This window comes from Verticillium nonalfalfae (genome assembly GCF_003724135.2).
Source record: "Verticillium nonalfalfae strain VnAa140/NRRL 66861 chromosome Unknown scaffold_41, whole genome shotgun sequence".
Classification (NCBI taxonomy): Eukaryota; Fungi; Ascomycota; class Sordariomycetes; order Glomerellales; family Plectosphaerellaceae; genus Verticillium; species Verticillium nonalfalfae.
In genome coordinates this window covers 38,415-61,396 of record NW_021167266.1, presented here as the reverse complement: position 1 = coordinate 61,396, position 22,982 = coordinate 38,415, and the positions used below count along the sequence as shown (strand labels likewise).

General features: G+C 55.7%; 6 protein-coding genes across 6 annotated transcripts; 2 read left to right on the top strand and 4 right to left on the bottom strand.

Annotated features, from left to right (window-relative positions):
- Positions 1-1,944: 1,944 nt before the first annotated feature.
- D7B24_006117 (uncharacterized protein) lies at positions 1,945-3,649 on the top strand (the record flags this gene model as incomplete). Its single annotated transcript, XM_028640256.1, has 3 exons — positions 1,945-2,020; positions 2,128-3,429; positions 3,525-3,649. 3 exons carry the CDS (start codon positions 1,945-1,947, stop codon positions 3,647-3,649), a joined length of 1,503 nt encoding a protein of 500 aa, XP_028495512.1.
- Positions 3,650-3,965: 316 nt separating this feature from the next.
- On the bottom strand, positions 3,966-4,434 carry D7B24_006116 (uncharacterized protein; the record flags this gene model as incomplete). The annotated part of the gene is made up of 2 exons (XM_028640255.1): positions 3,966-4,189; positions 4,329-4,434. The coding sequence occupies 2 exons, from the start codon at positions 4,432-4,434 to the stop codon at positions 3,966-3,968; spliced, it is 330 nt and encodes a 109-aa protein (XP_028495511.1).
- Positions 4,435-6,091: 1,657 nt separating this feature from the next.
- D7B24_006115 (uncharacterized protein) lies at positions 6,092-14,917 on the bottom strand (the record flags this gene model as incomplete). The annotated part of the gene is made up of 10 exons (XM_028640254.1): positions 6,092-6,109; positions 6,163-7,957; positions 8,224-8,251; positions 8,838-9,446; positions 9,520-9,947; positions 10,012-10,080; positions 10,650-12,462; positions 13,009-13,744; positions 13,796-14,447; positions 14,502-14,917. 10 exons carry the CDS (start codon positions 14,915-14,917, stop codon positions 6,092-6,094), a joined length of 6,564 nt encoding a protein of 2,187 aa, XP_028495510.1.
- A 979-nt stretch (positions 14,918-15,896) lies between these two features.
- On the bottom strand, positions 15,897-16,467 carry D7B24_006114 (uncharacterized protein; the record flags this gene model as incomplete). The annotated part of the gene is made up of 2 exons (XM_028640253.1): positions 15,897-16,316; positions 16,387-16,467. The coding sequence occupies 2 exons, from the start codon at positions 16,465-16,467 to the stop codon at positions 15,897-15,899; spliced, it is 501 nt and encodes a 166-aa protein (XP_028495509.1).
- A 734-nt stretch (positions 16,468-17,201) lies between these two features.
- On the top strand, positions 17,202-17,951 carry D7B24_006113 (uncharacterized protein; the record flags this gene model as incomplete). Its single annotated transcript, XM_028640252.1, has 1 exon — positions 17,202-17,951. One exon carries the CDS (start codon positions 17,202-17,204, stop codon positions 17,949-17,951), a length of 750 nt encoding a protein of 249 aa, XP_028495508.1.
- A 373-nt stretch (positions 17,952-18,324) lies between these two features.
- D7B24_006112 (uncharacterized protein) lies at positions 18,325-21,075 on the bottom strand (the record flags this gene model as incomplete). Its single annotated transcript, XM_028640251.1, has 6 exons — positions 18,325-18,442; positions 18,530-18,670; positions 19,279-19,881; positions 19,930-20,503; positions 20,557-20,637; positions 20,691-21,075. The coding sequence occupies 6 exons, from the start codon at positions 21,073-21,075 to the stop codon at positions 18,325-18,327; spliced, it is 1,902 nt and encodes a 633-aa protein (XP_028495507.1).
- Positions 21,076-22,982: the final 1,907 nt, after the last annotated feature.

Here is a 22,982-nt window from a genome sequence, read left to right as displayed (position 1 = left end):
TTGTGATTGAAAAGAAGAAGAAAAAAATCCAAATACGAGAAGAGTCGTAAGCAGTGATGGTGATGATGTATGTGTCTTTGGAGAACGAAAGGCCAAGGTCATTCGATAGGGAAACCATCCCCTCGAGGGGATCAAGTCATGCGCCTGGTTTTAGGTGTTTGAGCTGCTCGCCGCTCCCAATAGTGGCTGGGTCGTGGCGGTGTCGTTGGTACGAGCGACGAGACAGGGACGCAGGCGTGTACTGCCGGCGCTAGGCTCGATGAGGCTGCGCGTCTCTCCTATCTTTAGACTCATCACGTGAGTTGTCGCCTTGAGAGCGGACCCTGAGAGGCTGGCCAATGAGGCGAGGTTCATTACCTAGTGCCAGACAAGGCCGCCAGCCAGATTCCATCCGCCCGTGCTCTTGGTCCTTCTCCCCCTCCAAGCTTCCAATCAGTCCCGATCCATTGTCCCCAGAATGTCCCATCACCAATTGACCTTCCCACTTGCACCACCATGCCCCTCCACCGCCCGACATCGACCTGCCTAGCTGGGTAGGTGCTTCCCCCCCTCCTGCTTTGCGCTTGTCGATGATCCGGCACAGCATCTGAGAGCAAGATTCCCATTCCCATGCCTCTGCGCTGTTCGGCCGAGTCAACACACCTCATCCATGCCATCTTGGTTGGACCTGGGTCCTCCATTGGCCCCTCTCTCGACCGCACGACCCTCTTCTCTCTGTCGAAAGCTCCTGCTGTATCACGACATGCCATCCGGAAGTGGCCTCTTGGCACCTCGATACGGAAACAGCTCGACACGCACGCGATCACCTGTTTGTCCTGGTCGTGGTCCTGATCCAGAAGGGGGGGAGGGATCAAATCACCCGCGGCGCATCGGCCGTCTAGCCAGAAGCGCCATCGCTATCGCCTAGCAGCCAGCCTGCGCCGGCATGGCTTCCGGTCGGGTCGCGTGAATCGATGCCGGTCCAGTCACCCCGCGAATGAATGAATCGAGAGAAAGATCGTCTGGATATCCCCGTGACACGGTACATCGATAGCGGCAGCGGCAGAATCACAAGCAAATACAGAAAGAGAGAGAGAGAGAAAGAGAGAGAGCGCGCGCGCGAGAGAACACAGGCAGCACAGAGGCAGAAGAGGGGCGTGCTTTGGTTGGACCTCGAACCTCGACCAGACCTCAGAGACCTCCTCTCCCTCTGACAACTCCTGTACTTGAAGCCAAGTTTCTCTTCCTTTGTCTCTGTTTGTCCCTGTTCACCATTCCCTACTCCGACTTGCTTTTCTCCTCGATCCCCTTCAACGCGGCCGATGACTTGTTCCTCCACACTAGCCTCCTCTCGTGGCTGCACCAATGACCCCCAAACTGCATCATTGATTTCAACCTTTCAAATCTGAGCCAGAGAGCTACCCGCTTTCTCTTCCCCCCAAATCCACAAAGTTCCCGTCACCCCCTGGGCGCCACCCCCAGGTCTTCCCGGACCTGATCTGATCGGACCTGACGGCCAGCGAATTACCTTGTCCATACCCTGACCCATCCCCATAGCCAACCTGACAAGCTCCAATCCGGGCTTTCACCATTGCGCCGGTTTCGGGGCATCCACCCTCTGGATCAACATCACGCCTCTGCGTCAGCACCTCCGGTCGCCGGCCTACATCCTGGTATTCTGCCATACTGCCATACTGCCGTACTAGGCATCTGTGACAGCTCCGTCTACCTTGCGCCCCCGTGAAAGTCGTTCCTCCCCCGCGAAGCTTGACCTCCGGCCGTTCGCCGTTTGACCCCCAGGATCGCCTCCGTTCGCCGCCTTGGGAATCCCTCGTGTCATTCGTCCTTCCCCACCCCCTTCCAGAGCCCTCCTCGCTTTCGGCCAGGCACCTACCATCGCCCAATTCTGAGAGCGACCGTCTTCGCTGGCCCGCTGGCTGGCTGGCTGGCCTGCCGTAGAAGACGATGGATGCAGCCGAGCCCCAAGCCTGGCAGGCCTCCTCGTCGAAGTCGCCTCGTTTCGACACCAGTCTTGAGAATGGTGTGTCATGATCTCCAGCACACTCCTCTCCCTCTTGATGTCATATCCCTGCTGGCTTCTCCGTGGACCCTTACGATAGCACGGCATTCACTAACATGGGGCCATAGAAGAAGATCATGGTCCTTCCGAGACGACCTGTCATCTTCTGTCACTACCGGCCGAGCTCCTCGACGCCGTTCTTGCCCATCTCTCGCCAATAGAGCTCGCCCTCGTCGCCGGTACCTGTCGACACATCCACCTTCACGCCACCGCCGACAGACAATGGCTGCCACGCGTCCAGGCCAACGTTCCCGGCCTCGTCATCTCCTCACCATACCCATGTCGTACCTTCCGAGAGCTCTATGGCGCACATGACCCTCACTGGTTCCTCCCCAAGTACAAGATCTGGTTCTGCGACCGCAACCTCATGGGCAAGATCATCGTCGTCCGCTACGATCCTCGCCGTGGCTGCATCGAAGGCTACCAGCTGCTCGCCGTCAGCCGTCGCCATGCGTCGTTTCAGCCTTGGCCAGCCAACAGCGACGTTGTCATTCATGACTTTCGGCCGCAGGTCAAGCTACACCTTGACAAACCAATCCTCCAGTTCCATGTCGGCGACGACCCCGGCATCCCCGCTGCGTTAACACCCCGCGTCACGTCCAAGTTCCAGGCCGAGACGCCCATGATACTGGACAACCGTCCAGGTTACGTCTTCAGCAACCTCTCCCTCGCACGTCCCGTCAAGGACGACGTGGCGACCGAAGCTCTTGCCAAAGCCTTTCCGTACGATTGCATATGGCCCCCAAAGCCCATACCTGCAAAACACCGGGTTGCAGGCTTTGCCGCGGTGCCGACGGCTGTGGAGGCGCTCAATGAGAGGCCGCAGTCTCGGGCCGAGGCCTCGGATCGCGCCTTCCGCATACGGCAGTGGATGGATATGGCCAACTATGTCGGCTCCGACAGCCTACCGCCCATAGCAGTCATGCCGCCCCGTGGGCCGCCGCTCGGACCCCACATTGGCGAGGAGATCAATACGTATTCGACCCTGGACCCGGCCCTGTACACACCCACGGCACACAAGCCGTGGCGCGGCATCTGGGTCGGCGACTACAGCGGGCACGGGTGTGAGTTTCTTTTGATCAACCAGCCCGACGACAAGGACGCGACCGACGAAGAGCTCGGGCTTGCGAGGAACGCCTCGGAGAGTGATGAGGATTGGGCGAATCGGCAGCTCGAGGCCAGGGTGTACCGCGGCAGGCTTGAAGCCATCAAACTGACGGGAGACGCTAATGTGCCCCGCGGCGAGTACACCTTTATCGCTGAAGACCTGGGTCCCGAGGGGTCCGCCGGTGTCGCGACGGAGGAACCCTTTGCCGGAGCGCGCATCGTCAAGAGCAGGGGGCACGTGGCGAATACAGGGTACTTTAGCGGTATGTTCTCACGGCTGCGCATCTCACTGATGCACATGTCACTCTACTGCATGCAGATCGGCCGGGGTGCGTGATTCGCTGACGTGCTCCAACAGACAAGTACATCCCTTCACAGCTGTTTTTGATATCGCCGAACAAGCTGGCGCAATTCTGGGTGGACTTTGGGCATATAAGCTATTTCGAGCGCGTCGACATTGACAGTCTGTTGACTGTATCATGAGCATGAATGAGAGAGGCAGGGCGGCCCCTTCAGGTTACGAAGAAACAAAAAGTACATGGCTTCACGGCAAAATGGGCATACAAATGATATTTTTTTATCCCAGGGTAGGCGACTTGAATTTTTACAGAAGCCTGCTAGCTACCCTCTGTGACTATCTACTTTGCGTGGTGTCCCTTTTCCTCCTATCACGCTTGTCCTTGTTGTTCTTACAATGTGTCTCGCATGGTTTGCCATGTGTTTCTTACCCGGTTAGCTTGACTTACCGCATCGTCCTCGACCATGAAGTCAGACCCGAGTTTCTCTTGGCCTGATGGATTTAGCCACGGCGACCACAGGCTCCGCAGATCATGCCGCCGTACTCGTTGCGGTACCCGCAGACGCAGGTCCAGGGGTTATCAGCATTGACGGGCTTGGGAGCCTCAACGGCCTTGGCAGCAACGGGCTTGCCGTTGGTGTCAGTGTGGGCGTTGGTGCTAGCATTGACCATGGCGGTGCCGTTGGTGTTGCTGACGATGAGGTTGGTAAGGTTGCACATGGTGGCTTTACCTTTTGTGAATGCTTGTTTGTGTGTGTGTGTGTGTGTGTGTGGTATCTTGTCTTGTTTGCTTGTGTTGGCTTGATGAGGAGAGGAAAGAAGACAGGACCTGTTGCGCGCTTCGCCTTATAAGCAGATGCGCACAACGTCGTGTCACCGCCGCTGCGCTCGGCGCATGGCGCTGGTGCGCGAGGTGGAAGGTTGTGATGATGGACCGTGGGCGTTCTTCGCGGCCATGGTCTTCAGACATGGCTGTTGATGTGGGCCGTGACGGATGAATCTGAAAGGCGGGCCGGTGGTCTTGATGAGGCGTGTTGATTCGCGGGGGAGGGCTTGCGGTACATGGTCAATAGCTTCGTGAACAAACGTTCACCGGGTTGTAACCCCCCGCCCCCTCGAGCGTTAGTGTTCGCGGATGATGTTGCTGGTCTGGCAGCAAGACCCTTTCCGTTATCCTGTTAGCAGTTTCCAGGCTGACGATTCATTGATGGGCGGGCCAATGACGCCGTGCTCGGCCATCCCTCCCGCACAACCTCGTCCTGCCAGCTCACCGGCTGTCGACGAGGACAGGCCCGGGACGCTCCGCTACGGCGCCTAACACCAGACTCAGAATCAACATCTTTCGCACAAAAAATGGAGCTGGCAAAGCAAGAATGATAATAGGCTTTGTTCGCGCAGCACGCCGCAGGAATTCAACCAACAGCCACGCCCAGGCGGTGCTGCGCGCTGCACAAAGAAGGGCACAAAGGGGCAGGACACGTTCCCTTCGCCTTGCGATATAAGTTGGCAATTCACCCCCATTGTGCGTAACATAATCGGGATTGAATCGTACCGTCAGTCTACATTCACCGATCACCCTGTACAGCTTCCAATTGCTTCTTCGTTTCATCGCTGTCCTGGTCAAATCTACGGGACACACAACCATGACGTCCCATCGCAACCTCGAGGCCATCGTGGCAGTCCGCGGCCGGAACAGCCTCGGTCGCCGGCTCCTTCACTTCTGGCAAGACGAGCCATCTAGAAATTGGTACTTTTGCCGTTCTCTCCCAGCGGTAGCCCCCACGCAGACGACCGCTACCAGCCGACATCATGGCGAGTTTGACCTCTTGAGCCTTTCTGAGACGGGCGCCACGATGCGTTACGCCCGAGCCAACGCCGATGCAAAAGTTGACACTGCCAACGCCGATGATCAAGTTGACAGCAACTTTGTCGTGCAAGAGTTGCATCGAAAGGCAGATGCCGTGTTCCTCGGCAGGGTAGAACGGCCAATCGTTGTGATGCAGTTCAGCAAGGGGAAGGACGTTGTGTCCCGCTCACGTCCAAATCAAGCAAAGCATGCCATGCTATCCCCAACGACAGTTCGCTTGATAAGAGACAGCACCGCCGAAAATCTTGTCCTTGAGAGTAACGGCTCCGTCACCAGATTGCTCCGCATGCCCGAGGCGAATTCGTGGGTCAAGCTGGCGCGATACCGAAGCTTCTGCACGCCAGCGCCGATGCATTCTCTATCGCAAAGGCCGGAGTGTTGGATGTTACTGGAAGGAGCGATCAGATTGTGGCATGCGCCCGATGGAGGAGCGCTCGCGAGGTCGCGGTGTCGAAGAACGCAGCAGTTGGGGCAAGACGTTGATCTTGCCCAGTCCGTGGCGACTTTGGCTGATCAGAGATTCAGTCCCGGATCAGTCGTCTTGGGTCGCTCAACATGTCTTCCTCGACTTGTGGTCTGTGAGATTATCGTTTTCAAGCCTCTGTCCGGCTTCTTAGAGTACCTCCACATCATTCTCCAGTGGACGCGATCCCTTACCGGAGGCTGGACGGTGAACGGCGTCTGCATGCCGCTTAGATAGCAGACCGTTCCTTGAGGCACATGTCATTCGTCACTTCTTTGTCTCATGAATCATCATTCATTACTGTGGTTGAAGTGCCTGTCTAGTGTCAGTAATCCGCCCTCATGGACACTCCCATTGATTAAACTTACAATGGCGAACCTGCTGCGCGACCGAATCCGTTGTCCGAAAAACACCAACGCCCACGGTATAACCGTCAACGCCGTGGCGATGCCGCCCAGCAACGCACCGGCCCGCGCCTCCCCCAGATTCGTGAACAACGCCCCCGTGACCAGCGGAAACGCACCTCCTAGCAGATTCCGGCAGAAAGACTGCGCGGCGAGCGCCGACGAGGCGTACATGTGGTAAATGTCGGCAAAGTAGTTGAAAGTGGCGAGGTACACAGAGTAGATGCCCCAGGTCGCGAGCCCGATGCCGCAAGCAGGCGCGATCCAGTGCGCGTCGGAGCCGACGGTGAAGCCAAAGAGGAAGAGGCCGACCGGCAGGAAAGTCGCGGTGAGGCAGGTGAAGTAAAGCCGCGACTCGGGGGCCTCGGCTGGGAAACGGCGCCTCATGAGACGCCAGAACGAGGAATGCGTCTCGACAGGGCTGTCGGCTCGCCATTGGGGCAGGGCCAGAAGGCGATCCTGGTAGATGCTGACGACGGTGCCGACGCAAGCACCAACAATCATGGAGCCGAAGAAGTATCCCGATTGTTCCATATTCATGCCGCGTACGCGAGAAAACGCCAGCGGGATGGTGCCAAAGGTGCAGTAGAGCACCGCCCAGGCAAAGGCACACCAGAGGGAAAAGAAGAAGACGACAGATTCGGCGACTAGCAGGTGGAACGGCCGAATCATCGATGTCTTCATCAGCTGTGCCAGGGAAGCGCGCTCTTCGTCCTCCTTCACGAGCCAGCGCAGGCGGACTGTTGTTGTCATCGCTCGAGAAGGCTGGTCGGCGGCAGTCCACTGGCAAGAGGCAAGTTTTTCGTCGCTGCCCGACGTCGTCGTGTCGCTACTGTCGCTCAGAATCTCGGGTTCCTCGAACCGACAACCGTAGACGCCGGCATCCTCCAGTGCCTTGTACCATTCGTTAAGGACCTTGGCCTTGCGCGACAGCAAGACAGACCCACGACTCTCGTCCAAGAAAAAGACGATCAAGACGACCAGCACGGCGTCTACGATGACTTGGTGCCAAAATACCCACTTCCAGGCAAGAGTCTTATTCCCGATCCTGCTCATCATAACGGCGGCAAGGAGGGGCCCTGCACCAGTGCCAGCCAGGACCGAGCCGCTGAAGAGGGCCATCGGGGTATTGCGCGTATCCTTGGTCCACATGTCGGCAATGATGCCCCCAATGACGGAGCTGAAGACAGCTCCTCCGATGCCCACGAAAAGGCGGGCGATCAGCATGCCAGCCAGGTTCGGCATGACTGAACAGACGGCCTGGAAAGCAACATAGGTTATGCCCGAGGGAACAAGCACGATTCTTCTGCCGTAGATTTCCGAGATGGGTGCTAGTACCATTGGTGAGAGGGCAAAGCCGATGCAAAACGTTGTGATGCCGGCGATCATGGCAATGTTGGACGAGCCGAGGTCCTCTGCCATGGCTGCGACGGGAGGAGAGTACGAGCCGGATGTGTATGCCGTAAGAAAAGTCGCCGCGCAAGACAGGGCCAGCACGAGATGCTTACGATGCTGGGGCCACTGCAATGGTGAGCCGAACTTGGAGTCGTCGGGACATGGTGGCAGGCGTTGCTGCGCATCCACGTCAATATCGGCGTAGCGTATACTAGGCAAAAGAGTCTCAAAGCCGAGATATCGGTAGGTGATGGGTGTGTTGGCGTCAAGGTCCAAAGGAGCTGTGCGTTGTCGGTTCTCGCTCATGTCTTCCTGCGTTGAGCGCCTGCCCTGGGACCGAGGCGCATCGATAGCGCTCTGCATGCTGTACAGGATGAGGATTCATGCGTGACATTGAGAATGATCCTCAAGCATGGAAGCCGCCAGGTAGCGAAGAGATTCGTTCAGTGGAGTGCGCTGGAGGAGAAGTCCAAGGGCCCGCCGGCCCGCAGTCGATTGGGGGTCCTGGAGCAGATGAAATACTTTGACATGACGAGTTGAATCTGAGCGCCGAGAGGCTAACTTATGTTCGTGGTGGCCCCGGTGTGGACGGGAATAACAGGGTTTGCGAGCTCGCTGCAGGGCTCCTACCACGGACGTTTACAGCACTGTTGAAGACCTAGAGAGGGCGGTCAGGAGGTGGATCTGGCGGAGAAGCAACAAGGATCATAGCCCGTGTGGTGTCGTGATGGTGGACTGGGCGCGTTGGAGATCGGGTATGCGTACAGCGGGTAGGCTTGCGTGCCTTGTGGTCAATTTCCCCGCCCCCTTCGTCATGCGCGAGGGTCCTGCCTTTTACGGCGCGAGCCATCTTGTCGCTTTGCATCTCCAGGATATTTCCGGCTGCACTGCACAGCTCAGCCGCCCAGGAAGTCCGTGGGGCAGATAGACCAAATGTCTGGGCCTTATTGTATGGGGAAGGGCGGAGAACTTATTGCCGTGTATTTCCGCCGTGGCCGACGTTCCGCGAATGGTTCCGGGATGTAGACCTGACGACAGCTATCATTAGTAAATAAAGCATCTTCACGAAGAGGTATTTGCCCTAGCGCGTGGCTGAAGAGAAATGGTTTCAATTCTTTTTTCTCAATCGGTCTGTTTCTCATGCTTCCAATGTATCATCTGACAACCGTTCATCCCGAAGTCTCAGATTCTAAACTCAAGTTTGCGAGTCAATAGCAAGCGCAGGCTGCCAGGCACCTATGTACGTGGGGAGACATCAGTTCCATTGCTTGGGAGCTCCACCGGATATTTCTGTTGGCCGTTGACAGGATGCGAATACTCGTCGTGGCTCGAAGCGGGAATGGGTGTCTCATGGTATGCCCGGGCCTCCTGGATTCCGCCTGAGCCGTGCTGGCTGCCCTGATGGTGCAACTCGGCCGGAAAACCAGCAGTGGGGTCGGCCGCATACCGCATGGGGTAATCATAGGGACCGCGCTGGGTAACTGTATCCATGGCGGGAACAGGAGTGCCTGTAAAAGGCAGCTGCTCGTCTTTGTTGCGATTTTCCTCGTTCCAGTTCCGCTGGCTGCTGACATAGTTTTGGCAAAGCTCAATGACTTCGTTGTTAGCCTTTCTTCTCTTGTAGCAACGCTTGAGGCGAGGCACGACTATGGCCATCATGAAGAGAAAAATCGCGAAGACGCCGACGGCAGCGATGATGATCACGACGTGCTTGGTTTCGACCTTGTCCTTCGCCTCTGCAGCGGCAGCACTGGTGGCTGCAGGTTCAGCGATCGACCTAGAGGCAGGAGCAGTTGCAGTCTTGATAATGGTCTCAACGACAGTGGACACCTCATGCTCCTCGGAGGTTCTAGCTCCAGTAGAGACATGAGTAGCTACAGTGGTCAGGATGCTTCTCCTATACTGAGCGCTGGCGCACGGACTCACAGGTATCCACGAGGGAAGTCACGGGCTGGTTTGTGACGGTGCCTTCGGTAACGGTTGTGGTCGTTGTGATCGTCCTTGGACCATCAACACTGTCAGGACGGTGCCACTCCAAGGTGGTGCTGGTGAAATAAAGAAGCGTGACTGTCTTGTCTCGGTTGCTAGAGGTTACAATGGCCGTGGGGTTGCCCCACTGCCAGTTGGGATCGGTAATGGTCAGGGGATAGTCGACGTCCTTGTCGTCGTCAGCATTCTGGCGCTTGAGGTTGCCCTGATAGTATTCGGAAATAGTAGCGGGCTTGAGAAACTCTGTGACAAGGGTGGTCTGCAGAAGCTTCCGCTGCCTGGCAGAGGCAGCCGGAGGGGTAGACTGGTCACTCTGAGCGTGCTGGTTGTCTTCGTTGTTCTCGAGGATCCGCTTCTGGTCAGAACTAAGGCAGGTCAGAAGCTAAATAACCAAAAATATGTGCAGGAGTTACGCGGAATGACTCCTACCTCGGACTGTTCCGCTGCAGAAAGAGTCGGTCCTTGGCAAGCGCATCGACTTGGTCTTGGTAGGCCATTCTATCCAGCAGGCCCACCAGAGTGTGGTGGTGACGACAAAGGGAGGAATGTGTGCGACCCTATGAAGAACAGTTTTGGATGCGTTTACAAGGTGACGAGTGGTGTGCTATCGTGGGAGAAGGCACAGGAAAGGGATGCACCAAATGCAATATCTGCGTCGGCGGTTGTATGCGGAAGGAGAGAACGAGGTTTTGGGATCGATACCACAAAGGTTGTTGCTCATGTGCAGGTAGTAGGGAAGAAAAAGACTGTATTCACCAAGGCATCTGTCTGCCTTCTGCCGTGTTGCCTGCAAAAGCGTTCGGGCCATGGCACGCGTGAATTGGGAAGGAAGGCACGGTTGAGCAGGAAGAGGAAGTCGCCATGCGAGTCTGGTGGGGACCTCCAAGGGGTTGTTTCCTCTGCGGTATCACTGTCCTTCTATGATAGAGCAGAGCAAATACGAATGAAAAAGGAAATAAGAGCACTGAAAGAGCCTTCTTCTTCTCGTCGATTGCTGTGAGTCCCCTTATGTTTGGATATCGTCACGCGATCCCCCCCTCAGCGTTGGCCTTCCAACACCAACCAACCTTGTAAAAGCCCCGTTTCGTCCCCTCAACTCCTCACAGGTCCCTTCCTCAACCACACTGCCGTCCTCCAAAACCAAGATTCTCTCGGCGAGCTGCATCATCTCTCGAGCATGCGTCACAATGACAACCGCCATGCCAGATTTGCTCGCCTCGGCTATCAGCCCTCGAATCGTCCCCTTCACCATCTCCGCCGTCTCAGCATCCAGCGCGCTCGTGGGTTCGTCCATCACCAACAGTTTCGGCCGCCTCGCCAGTGCTCGCGCGATACACACCCTCTGGGCCTGCCCTCCCGAGAGAGTCTGTCCACCCTCGCCGATGAGGGTGCCGTAGCCTCCAGGCAACGAGATGACGAAATCGTGAATGCCGGCTGCTCGTGCTGCATGATCGAGACTCGCCTGGCTGCGGAGCGGAGAAGCATCGGGCAGACCGTATGCAATGTTCTCGGCGATTGAGGCAGGGAAGAGGAAAGGGGCCTGGGGAACGTAGGCCATGGCTGAGCGGAGGTGGGGTTGGTCAATGTCCCAGAAGGGCCTGCCGGCGAAGGTGAGCTGTGGGCGCTTCTCGTAAGAGACAAGGGTCGGAGGCGGCGGGGAGTAGATGCCCATGAGGAGAGATATCAGCGTGCTCTTGCCACAGCCCGAGGAACCGACTATGGCTGTGCAGGTGCTGGCCTTGATTTCGAGGGAGAGGTTGCGGAGGACCTGATGCGCGGGCCGAGATGGATATGTAAAGTTCAGATTCGCCATCTTGATCGGAAGAGGCGAGGCAAGCTTGCCAAGCCCCGTGTCGAGGTCCTCTTCGTCAGAGGAATGTATTGGTAGGGCGGCGTAGTATAGCATCTGCGCTGCCGTGGCTCGAGCGGCGGCCAGCTGAGGAATTGTTCCGAGAAGAGATCCTGCTTGGCCCATGGTGAAGAGAACAAGGTTGGACACCTGCTGAATCTGCGCTGTCCCTGCCTCGTACGTGCCTACAAGTACCATGGCGTAGTAGAACACGAGAGCCAGCAGGAAAAAGTTGACGGCTTGATACAGGCCGAAGAGAGGCGAGGTGTACGCCGCCCGCCGGATGCCGAGCTTGAAGGTGGACTCAGCCGACTTGTTATACTTCTTTGACATGTAAGCCTCGAGAGTTAAATTCTTGACGACGCGGATATTGCTGAATGTCTCGGCCAGCACGGCGCTCGTGTCTGCTGCGCCCTGGTTGCAGGTCGTCTCCCACTTTGTGCTTGTGTAAGAGAAGGCCTTGACAGTCGCCATGATGACCGGGCCACCTGACAGCGCAACCAAAGTCAGTTTCCACTGCACGAGCAGCGCCCAGATGAAGGCCGTAAGCACCATGAACGTGACGACGATGATGATGGGGGCAAAGCGGCCGACGATGTTCCGCATCTCCTCGGCGTTCCTGTCCATGCACTCCGTAATCCGACCAGCTGAGTGCTTGGGCTTATCGAACCACAATTTGGGCTGCTGGAGGATTCGCTTCAATGCCTCAATTCGCAGTGCATTGACCCAGGCCTGGCCTGAAAACTCCATCAGGTATCTGCCCAACCAGGTGGAAAGTCCATCGATCACTGCAACAGCCACCATGACGACGGCCCATTTCTGGCCGACTGAGCGCTGTACGTCCTCATCCGCCCAGAAGGTCTCGAGGAGCCGGGTGAAGGCGAACGCGAAAAGAGGTCCGGAGACAGCGACGACGATGCAGAGTATCATTCCAGACAGGAGCTTGAGGCGGTCAGGATTCGACAGTTGCGCCCAAACCGAGCGCGAGAGCGCGATGGAGGACGGGTTCGGATTCACATTCTCTTGCGTATCTGCCATCACCATATTTGGGCGAGCAGCTTCAGGTCCACATCGGGTGTCGAAAGCCTTTTTGTCAGGTGGCAGAGGGTGAGAAGTTTGCCGCCATGATTGCCGACTGGCAGGCGTGCCGATCCGAAGATGTTGGATGTTCACTCCCGCCATCTGCACAAGGTCCAAGCTGTGCCTCCAAGAAGACGTGGTATCATCGTAGCCGCTACTCATCGGTCGCGCACGTGCTTTTACCGCCCCCTTACGGTTCTCGTCAAGTACAGACGCCTCTCCGTCTGCTACATGCCACGACAGACCTCGACTGAACCTCATTCGGCTCCGAGAAGGGGTGTCCCAGATCCGCGTCATTCTAAGTTCTGTTGCACGTGTGGTTCCATGTCCGAGAGAGAAAGGTCGTGACGAATGACCGGTATCGGGCCTCTCGAAGGCCTGGTCTAGTTCCCGCATGATCATCTTTCCCACGAAGGATGATTCCCTAGGATTTGATACTAACGGATTTTCAGTATCGGTGAATGACTCTTGGAGTGGCGATGTAATGTCCGGCGAACTCTCGCTTTCGATATCCTCGTCGTGCAAAGCAGAAAGAAGTGCAGCAAAGAAGCCACCCTCGTCGACAGCGATATCTCTTCGGCAGCCTTCTTGTACGAGACGACTCTTGTCCATGACGAAGACATAGTCGTCGTCCTTGATCTGGGAGACATCATGCGTGATGATGATGGTCGTCTTGTCCCGGCGCCAGGCGCGGATAGCCTCCATAACGAGAGTCTTACTAACAAGATCAAGTCCGCTTGTAACCTCATCGAGAATGAGGATAGGAGGGTCGCGCAGCCTGGCACGGGCGAGGGCGATGCGCTGCTTTTGCCCCCCACTAAGGCTGTAACCTCCAGTGCCAACGGGTGTATCGAGCCCCTGATGCATAGCGGCAATCGTTGACTGTAGAATGGCTGTGTCGCAGGCTGACCTGACCTCTTCGAGGGTGACATCGTTTGGAGATGGGTGGCCGAATGCCACGTTGCGGAAGAACGTCTCGTTGAACAACACGCTTGTTTGCTGGATGAGAGTAATATTCCTTCGGATCCATTCGTCATCAAGATCTTGGAGAAGATGATGGTCGACCAAGACGGTTCCAGTGAGCGGTTCATAAAAGTTGACGAGAAGATTGCCCAATGTGCTTTTTCCAGAGCCGCTTTTACCAACGATGAAGCACGTCTCGCCAGCACGAAAACGAAAGGATGATTTCTGGAGGACAATCTGGGCGGGATTCGAGGGGTATGCGAAGCTCACCTACCAAACGGTCAGTCTAGAAGATCTCCACACATGCAACGGTCGACTTACATCACTGACTTCAATATCCCCAATGCAGCAGCTCGGCTTGTGGGTGCCAACACGCTTCTTTCCCCTGTTAACATACGCGCCAGTCTGTCGAAGCGACTGACCAGCCGCCATCCCCTTAGCCAGTACAAGCCACTGCGGCATCAGATTCTCAATGCCCTGCAGGGCAGTCAAGGTGGCATAGAACGTTGTCAAGATCTGCGCCGGGCTCGCGCCCTCTTGCACCAGCACAATCCCATACCAGAAACCCACCGCGAACAGGCTGACGACCCAGAACTTAGCGTAGCCCATCTGCACCGCGTTGCAGTGCGCCTGTACGAGGTATTGCTTCATCGAAGCGTTGATAGAGTTGAGGTAGTGCCATACCTCTGTGTCGAAGCCGTTGTAGATCTTGACGAGGTCGATGCCCGTGATCGACGAGTTGGCGTACTTGGTCGCTTGGGAGAGGTGGGCCTTCTGTAACTGGATGGCGGGTTGGAGGCGACGAGTTGCCAGAGTGAGCGCAACTATCGAGATGGGAACAGTGGCGAGCAGGACCAGGGTGAGCTTCCAGGACATGTAAAAGCTGACGATGAGACAGGCGACGGAGACGACGATATCGCTTATGAGAAAGCCAAGAACCTGGGATGTGGCGATTTGTAGTTCACGAGTTTGTCTGCCATGTTAGATGCCATTGATATCGGTGTGATCACAAGAAAGGGAGACTTACGACTCGATCCGCACGAGAAGACTGGAAACGCCCTCGGACTGGGAGTCGTACCAGGACATGTCTTTTTTAAGGAGGCTCTTGAACAGTTGTTCGCGAGTGCTCTTGGCCTGCAGCTCGCCGAAGAGAACCCAAGAGGCGAAAAAGGCGGTGTTGGCAGCCCAGTGACCGGCTCCAAGCCCGCAAAGAATTACACTCAGGGCTGCCGTGCGTTTAATAGTCTCTGGGCCTCCGACGGAGCCGTCGGCAACATCGACGGTATACTGGAAGAAGAGACCGAGAGTGACGGCCAACGAAGTCTTGAATGCCCCGACGGCACATGAAGCGATGACTGCCGGGACGAGAGCGACACAGTGTGTCCATCTGGTGAAAGCAAAAAGATCTCTCCACGATACTTTGACAGCTGCGGCAGACTCCATCTGATCTGGATCTTTGGGGATGTTATGCGATGGCTGTCGTTCACGATGATTTCAACGATCTTTCGTCTTGAACGATGGATAATTTCTTCGACCACGAGTGTTGTCGGTCCGTCGAATATCTGATCTTTGCGATGGAGGCATATCTGAACATGAGATTGATTGGAAACAGAAAGAGATGAAATCATGTTCATGTGCCAAGCAGATTGGCAACCAGAGCAGGGCTGCGCGTAGGAACAAGGAACAATTCGAAAGCACGAGCATTGCGGCAGGTCGAGAGATTATTCAGGTTGAATTTTGGCCGAGGACCAGCTTTCATTGTGGTGGTTGGGAGTCTTCATATTGTTCTGGGCGCCTGTGGGGCCAGGTGTTGGGGAACAATCGTACACCACAGGGGAAGAAGGTCCAGCTGAACAGCACACTTTCCTGATATGCGCTCATGAATAGTATGCACAGTGGATGTGAAAGACTTGAAATGTTTGCGATTTCTGCGTTGGACTGTCCAATAATTCCGTGATCGTCGTTCGGATCTGGGTATAGAGCAGCCGGAATGCAGCAACGATTAATGTTGGAGGTAGAGCTTCGTTTGGTATCGACCAACTTCGAACTGGGCGTAGGTGCAATCAAAACGCTCGTCTTGTGAGCAACGAGGTTCAAAGAGGACATCTCTGGCCACACTTGAGACACAAAGAAATCAATAGCTCCAACCATTTCTCCATGGTGGTGGCTAAGGGCGAGGTTATCCCTCGATATTGCAACGTCAAAGCCATTCTCGTGGTGTGTGCCACCATTTCAGCCTGAGTCGCTCGATGCGTGTGCCACCGAGGCGCCCAGCGCCACCATGACATGTCGGATCAATCAGATGATATGGCGCCGTGGTTTCCGGAATGGCGTCGCACAGTTTTTGCAGGCAGCCGGAGCCGACGGAGTCAGAGAGATCTGTGCCCAAGGCTTGTCATTTCATTCATAAACCACCCGCTGCCTAGCTAGACGCCTTCTTGGCCTTCTCCGCCTGCGCCTGCTCGTAGATCCAGTCGTTCAGTCCCTTGCGGTTTCGCGCAATCTCAACGGCGTAGAACTGCATGCGCGGCACAAAGATGACCTCGTTCTGGCCGTACTCGAACTTGGGCCCCGTCCGCATCATGGTGCCAAAGTTGTAGTCATCGACGCGCTTGTCGTAGGCCATCATGAAGTTGCGCCACCTCTCCTTGCCCTGCTTGCTCTTCATCTTGTCTTCGTCGATCGTCTCGGCGGGGTCGAAGTCGGGAAAGTCCTTCAGGAGGTGCTCGTAGATCTCGTCGTCGAACTTGGTCAGGCGCAGGGTGGAGCCCTTGACCTTCTCGAGGATGGACCAGTAGGTCTCCATGTGCTGAACGGCCTTGACGGCAAACTGCTTCTCGATCTATTGGGAGGGCGCATCTTTGGTTAGCATTTGCCATTTTCGTGAGTAAAATGGAGGCAGGCGCGCTCACATCCTCGAGGTTGTCAGCCTCCGCAGCATTGAAGTTGGACGGAACGTTCTGGGGTGTGAGCTGAACGTCGTCGATATCCATGATGGGCAATGTCCGTCAGATAATTTTGCGGGTGTTCTTCTTTTTCTTGCAAGGTCGCAATACTGCTGTGTAGGGTTGTAGTTGATGTGCGTAAACAGATCGGCTGTGGTGTTGAGGTTTGCGCAAATCTTTGACATGACCAAGTGTAGGTCGAAGGTGGGGTGTGGGGTTCTGGCACCGTCGAGAGCCTTCACCGAGCTTCGGTGTAGCGCGGGGCAGCACAGTTATTATGCACAGTATTTTGAGATAATATCACTGTGATGACGACATGTGAACTGCAAACCACAAACCACCAGAACACCACAACATTGAAGTCGCGATACAAGCACCGTGCGTCTCCATCTTGAGGCCTTCTGCTTCCCGAGTGGTCAAAAACCTTTTCAATAAAGTTCCTAATAGATTTCCAATATTGGTGCTGCTACTCGTCCTGCAGCGCACACGAAGTGCGATTGCAAATGGCCGACCTGTCGTGCGTTCCAAAACTCAATCCCCAAGGTTGTGGATGTCATCTTCTCGTAAAGTTTGCCAACGGAGAAAGGAAAAGAGGTTAAGCCCATCAAAGCTTCCCAATGTTTGTTTCGCGTCGTAACGTATAAATATAAGATCGGACCCAGACCTGCTGAAGTCGCTCATAACCCTGTTCCCACCCCGTGTTGAGCAACACGAGTGACAGCCTCCTTTGCCGTCAACTGCCAGCCCGACCTTCAGATCATCAGACACTATATAACTCGACGATGGATTTCTTGAGAGAACTCGCACCAATCCGGCTTGCAAAACGTCAGCTCGAAGCCACTGGCCCTCCCCCCTACGAAGCTCATCTTCCCACAGCCGACGAAGCTTCAGACTCCAAACAAAGCTCATCATCTTGGGCAATTCGCCGTTACCTTCCCCTGAATTCAGCCCTCGATGCAGCACGACCCGGCACATTGCGGATGAGAATTCATCCAGCCAATCAGCTCGTCCCCAAGCACCAAACACGTCCGGGCCAGCCAACTTGGGTCGCCTTCCTGCAAATCGAGACGCCGGACCTTCCTCGGCTTATGAGAGAAGGCTTCCACTGGAGCAGCGCCAATGTGGACAGGGGTGGAAGTTACATGTCGGCGACGTACAACAATTTCCCAGAACGGGTTGTCGAGGCATTCCCTAGCCACGAAAACATGTTCTGTGTACGCATGTTCAGTCTATCGTCTCGATGCGTTGGTGGAGCCTGCAAGGAAAATGATGTCTCGTGGGCGGGTGATCTCGCAATCTGGGGGAAGGAGCTCGCCGATGTTGCACCGTTCAGATTGCCGGATGTCCAACCTGAGAACATCTGGTCAGCCCAGGCTTTTGACTCACGATCCCGCTTCGTCTACAGCTATCGCTGGGATGAACCCGAGACAAGCTACAACTGTATCTACGATGACCTGCCGCTCGCAGGCTGGTGGCCATGGCCTAAGCCAGAAGTGTCAGCGTCAATAAAGGAGGAAAATAGGCCAAATTAGCTCGCAATGACAATAGAAGCAGCGGCAGTGTTAGAACTCCCTCTATGCCGAACGTACGCATGCTGCTTCGATATATTACGAGGGAGCACCTTTTGTTCGCAAAGTGCCACGATGAATGTGCCTCTAGTTTGGTCGTCTCTTGGTCTTCCTTGGACATCACGGATTCATCTCCTGGGAAGTGGCTGATGAAACTGCTTTACTTCATGTTCGGATGAACGATAAAATGCGAAAGCAAAACAAAACGACTGTAATTGTGGATAATGATGAAACGCTTTTAAAGATAAAAACACGCTTAAGAATGCTTGGCCTGAACAATCCGAGCCGCAGCCCACAACACCATCACCAAACCGGCGGCGACCACAACGAACTGCCCCTAGCAGCCGAAGTGTGCCCCGAGGGTCACCGCCCCCCCCGAGTCCTTGCCCTCTGTCGTCCGACGCCCATCGTCGGGCGGGCCCCTGCCTCTTTCGATGTCGTTGGCCCCAGAACCACTAAACAGAAAATTATGTTAGCTATTGATGCCAATCTCGGATGAAGCCGACTGTACGGAGGAAGCTGGGAGCTGGGGAAAAGTATACCTTTGGGCCTGGGCTTCAGAGGCCCGCGGAGGCAGTTGGGCGTCGGAGGAGGAGGGGAGGAGGGGGGGCGGCTCTGCTCGGGGGCCAGCCGGCGCGGCAAGGAAGCCAGGGTCGAGCGAGATGGTGATAAAGTTAAACGATCTAGATGGATGTTTCTGATTAGTATTCGTTTTCAGATGAAGCTGGAATGGATGGAATGGTACTTACTCCATATTGATGAACTCGCGTTGAAGAGAAGAGAAGAGAAGAAGAAACAAGAGACGGCTCCCTGACAGAAGAAATATGGTACATTTATAGAGCCAGCATTCGCTGGATGTTCCTGACTGAATAGCAGAAGCAGCCAGCTTCTATCCTTCCCAGATCAAGAGGAGGTACCTGGCCATCTTTAGCTTTCATTGCATCTGCAGACAAGATGCGCCTGCCCCCGAGAGCGGTGACCAGGTGCAGACCCATGACCGGACATTCACCAAACTGCAAGAAGCCATCTGGACGACAAGCTGGAAGGCAGGTAAGGTCGGACCGAAGGATACCATCGACGGGGGAGAGAACCACTGCTTGGTTGCAGAAAGAAATGTGCAGGTGCGAACCTTCGGCTCAACATCAACGGCACCTGCCGCTCATCATCGTGCCAACATGTAGACGTTCTATTGCACCATTTATACGTACATGCCCATGAGTCAGTCTCTCCTGCTCAAGCTTTCCCTCACAGATTCTTCACCTCGAATCGCTGCCTCAAGTGCTGCCCATACCTGATAATGGCATATGCCACCGGGATCATGACCGCCGAGATGATGCCCAAGACGGTGTTCCCCCACCCGATCCCGAGCGCCTCGTACATCGGCAGTCCTGCCAGCGGCAGAAACGCACCGGCCAGCGACCTAGCCACCGTGTTGGCCGCGAGCGCGCTGGCGGCGTACACGGAGAAGGCGTCGACGAGGTAGAGCTGCAGCGACATGAAGATGAGGAGGTTGCCGAAGCCGGCGACGGCGGTGCCGAGGATGGGCACGATCCAGTGCGTGCGGCCCTCGTCGGCGGACCAGCCGTACCAGAAGAGGCCGATGGTCAGGAGAATGGCGCCCCAGGGGAGGGTGACGAGGCGATACTCCGGCTTCATGCCCTCACGGGGACGGTTGGCGGCATCGGCGGCGGCATCGGCGCGGGCCGCCCTGGATTTGAGATAGCGGTCGGAGTAGACGGAGAAGAAGACAAGACCGAACATGGAGCCAACGCCCATGCCGAGGAAAGAGAGGCCTGAGGTTCCGGCAGTGAAGCCATAGTACTTCATGAAGACTGTGGTGAAGGAGGTGAAGAGGATGTATAGATAGCCGTAACCAATGGCGGTATACAGAGCACTGGACCGTCAGCGGTTGCATGATAGGAAGGCTGTGTGTGAAACGTACCAGACGATGGAGATGGGCGAGATGGTCAGCAGCTTCAGAGGCCGGTAGATGCCTCGTTTGAAGTAGTCGGTGGGCGACAGTCCACTATCGAGCTTGGACCGCAATGCCTGGTTGCCCGTTTCCTTACGCATTTTATCGACCTTGCGCTGGAGGAGTATGATGGCATATGTTTCTCGGAGAAACAACACCATGACAATGCTGATGACGCCACTGAGAATCGCCACGAGCCAAAAGGCCCAGCGCCAGCCGATGTCCTGGGACATATATCCGCCGGCGACAGGGCCGAGGATCGGCCCGAGGAGAGGCCCAATGGCAAATGAAGCCATGGCAGCGCCGCGCTTCTCCTGACGGATCATGTCGGCGATGGTACCGCCACCGTTGGTCATCGGAGCAGCGCCGAAGAGGCCGGCGAAGAAGCGGAAGACAATGAGCGAGCTCAGCGATGGAGCCAAGGCGCAGCCAATGTTGAAGCAGAAGAATCCCACATTAAAAACATGATAGACTATAGTGCGGCCATAGATTTCGCTCAGCGGCGCACACAGCAAGGGACCCGCGGCGAAACCGAGAACGTAGACTGGCAGCTGTCAGTACAGCAAGCTGTGAAACGCGAGACAACGAGCGACATACCGGAAACGACGAAAGACGCCAGTAATGGACTGCTGCTGCCGAACTCGCGCATCAGGTCTGGCACGCCAGGGGCGAAAATTGCTACACATCATGATGAGCTTCAAAGACACAGAGGGCGCGACATGAGAACCCACAGGAAGCTAGGGGTGTGATGAAGGTCAACAAGCTGATGAGAGCACAATTGACAATCTTGCGCCATGTAGGCCAATTGTATGGATTCTCAGGGTCATCGTCGCCATCCCAGAAGACAACATTTGGATCTGTCTCTTCGACATCCTCAACTTTGTTAGGGCCCTTTTCCGGATCTTCTGCGACGTGGCTGCGACTGTAACTGGGCACGAGAGCCAGGGTTGTGTCATTCTCGTAAGCCTCCCTCTGCGTTGTCTCCTGGTTTTCAATTGATTTGCGGTCTGCTGTATGAGGCCTGTCATCTGTATCATTCGAGCCTGGCAGCGTCCTGTCGTCACCAGACAGCTCAGGACCAGAGACTGGCTGCCGGGCGTATTCCGGTGGTGGCATCGTGCTTGAGGGGGCACCGGACGCCATGAGCAGGGGTTCCAGGGGTTCCAGGGACTCCGGCAAGGTATCTGGATTGGTTTAGCATAAATCACAGGTGCACCACTGCCACTCTGGCCTGTGAGCCTGGAGTCTAAAGCAAAGAGGCATGCAACCAGAGACATGCAACTCACAGGCAGATCTGTGGTCCTGCAGTTCTATGGACAGGAGTGTCGCATAAGTGGATGTTCGCTGGTTTCAACGAGCCTCGGCAGGCGTTGCGTGGGGGTATGCTAAGCAGACGACGGAGGCCAATTTGGACGGGAAAATATAGAGAGGTGAAGTAGTTCGTCAAAATGCCAGTCAGTCAGTGTAAGATGAACTGAATGCAATCAATGGAAACGTTCGTCGCAATGCTTGAGGAAAGATGTCGTTCAAACCATGCGCCAGGGGCAGAATAGACAAAAAGCGACGTGGGGAATAAAGCAGTGAAGCAAATGTTCTGGATCATTTCCTCCACACGTTTTTTTTGTGTTCGGTGGTGGCGTGCCGTCAGTCCATTTAATGGAACTTTCAGCCAGCATCGTAACGGGACACTCCCGAAGGATCGGCCACTCGGCCGATGGACTAAAATGACCGACACCACGCGAGTGACACATGAGGGGATGTTGATAGGTCGCTGAGCAGGCCAGGGGCAGATAAACCAGGGTGTAAAGGGACGAAAGATGGTTGGCATCGGTGTGCGTATGCGCCGACTTCCCGTCCCAGGCCACCTTGGCCCCAATTCTGTCCCCCTTTCGCTTGCGAACAAGCCCTGCAGGCTGCACTGCAGGTGAAAGGCGCTGTTCATCTTGGGGGATGACCCCAACGAAGGGCGTACACGACAAGGGGCCCGCTTCCGGGCTCGAAGATGTCGTTCGCTTTCCGCGGTTGAGCCTCTTCAAACCGACCCACCATGGCTACCATTCAATAAGCCGAAGCGAACTGATCCGATTGACAAGCGAGACTCGAGTGAACTTTCGTCTCCAAGGCGAAGCGCAAGCAGTTCACAGGACGCGACTCCAACCCCAGGTTTTGGCAGCGGGGTTAAGGTTAAAGGTCCGCCAGAAACAGGGCAGCCATTTTGTGGATGGGAGTGAGGGGTCGAGGCCTGGCCATGGTGCCGAACAGCCGGCGGTGCGTAGGGAATGGTCCGAGATTCGGATCAAAGCGACTACTGGTTCAGCGACCCGTCCATCGTTGCTGTTGGCAGGGCATGATGACCTGGTGGCATTGTATCCTCTCGCAACAGATCAGTCACCGCTGCGCGATACGAGGTGGTGATCTCCGCCGGTGCGACAGTGGCGACGAGCTACGAAACGGCGTTTGTTTGGCACATAGTACATGCGTGACCTTTCGGCTGTAAAGGAGTAGACCAGAGCAGAAGAGCATCGGAGTTTGGTTGGTCTCAGGGAGAAAGAAGTGCAGTTTGTCGCATCTTGGCCCTCTTGGGAATCTTTCGTTTTTCTGTCTTGTTCACGTCTTCGTCGATGTTTTTTGCAAGACTAAGAAGGTATGTGTTTGTCAGCCTCGTGCACTCAAAGATTCCATGTTTCCGACCTTACACCTACTACTTCCTGAGCTCAGGATCGTAAGAGGAGACGAATTGATCAGAAAAGGGAAACCTTTTATGGAAGTGCTTTCGTCCTCGTGCCCTCGACGGCAATGTCGACCCTCGACGAAGCTGAATGGTGCGAGACACACATTTTGGCCAAATCTGTTCCAGTTGCCGAGATGATGGGATATTCAAGATTGGGTTCGTGGAAATAGATGGCAATTTTCCATAATCGGGTGTTATCGAGACAAGTACAGAGGTACCTTCTGTCAGGTAAGGCAGGGTCAACTCAGCCGCGACAGGCTCTCTTCCTCCGGCTCGGGATCCACTGCTCGGG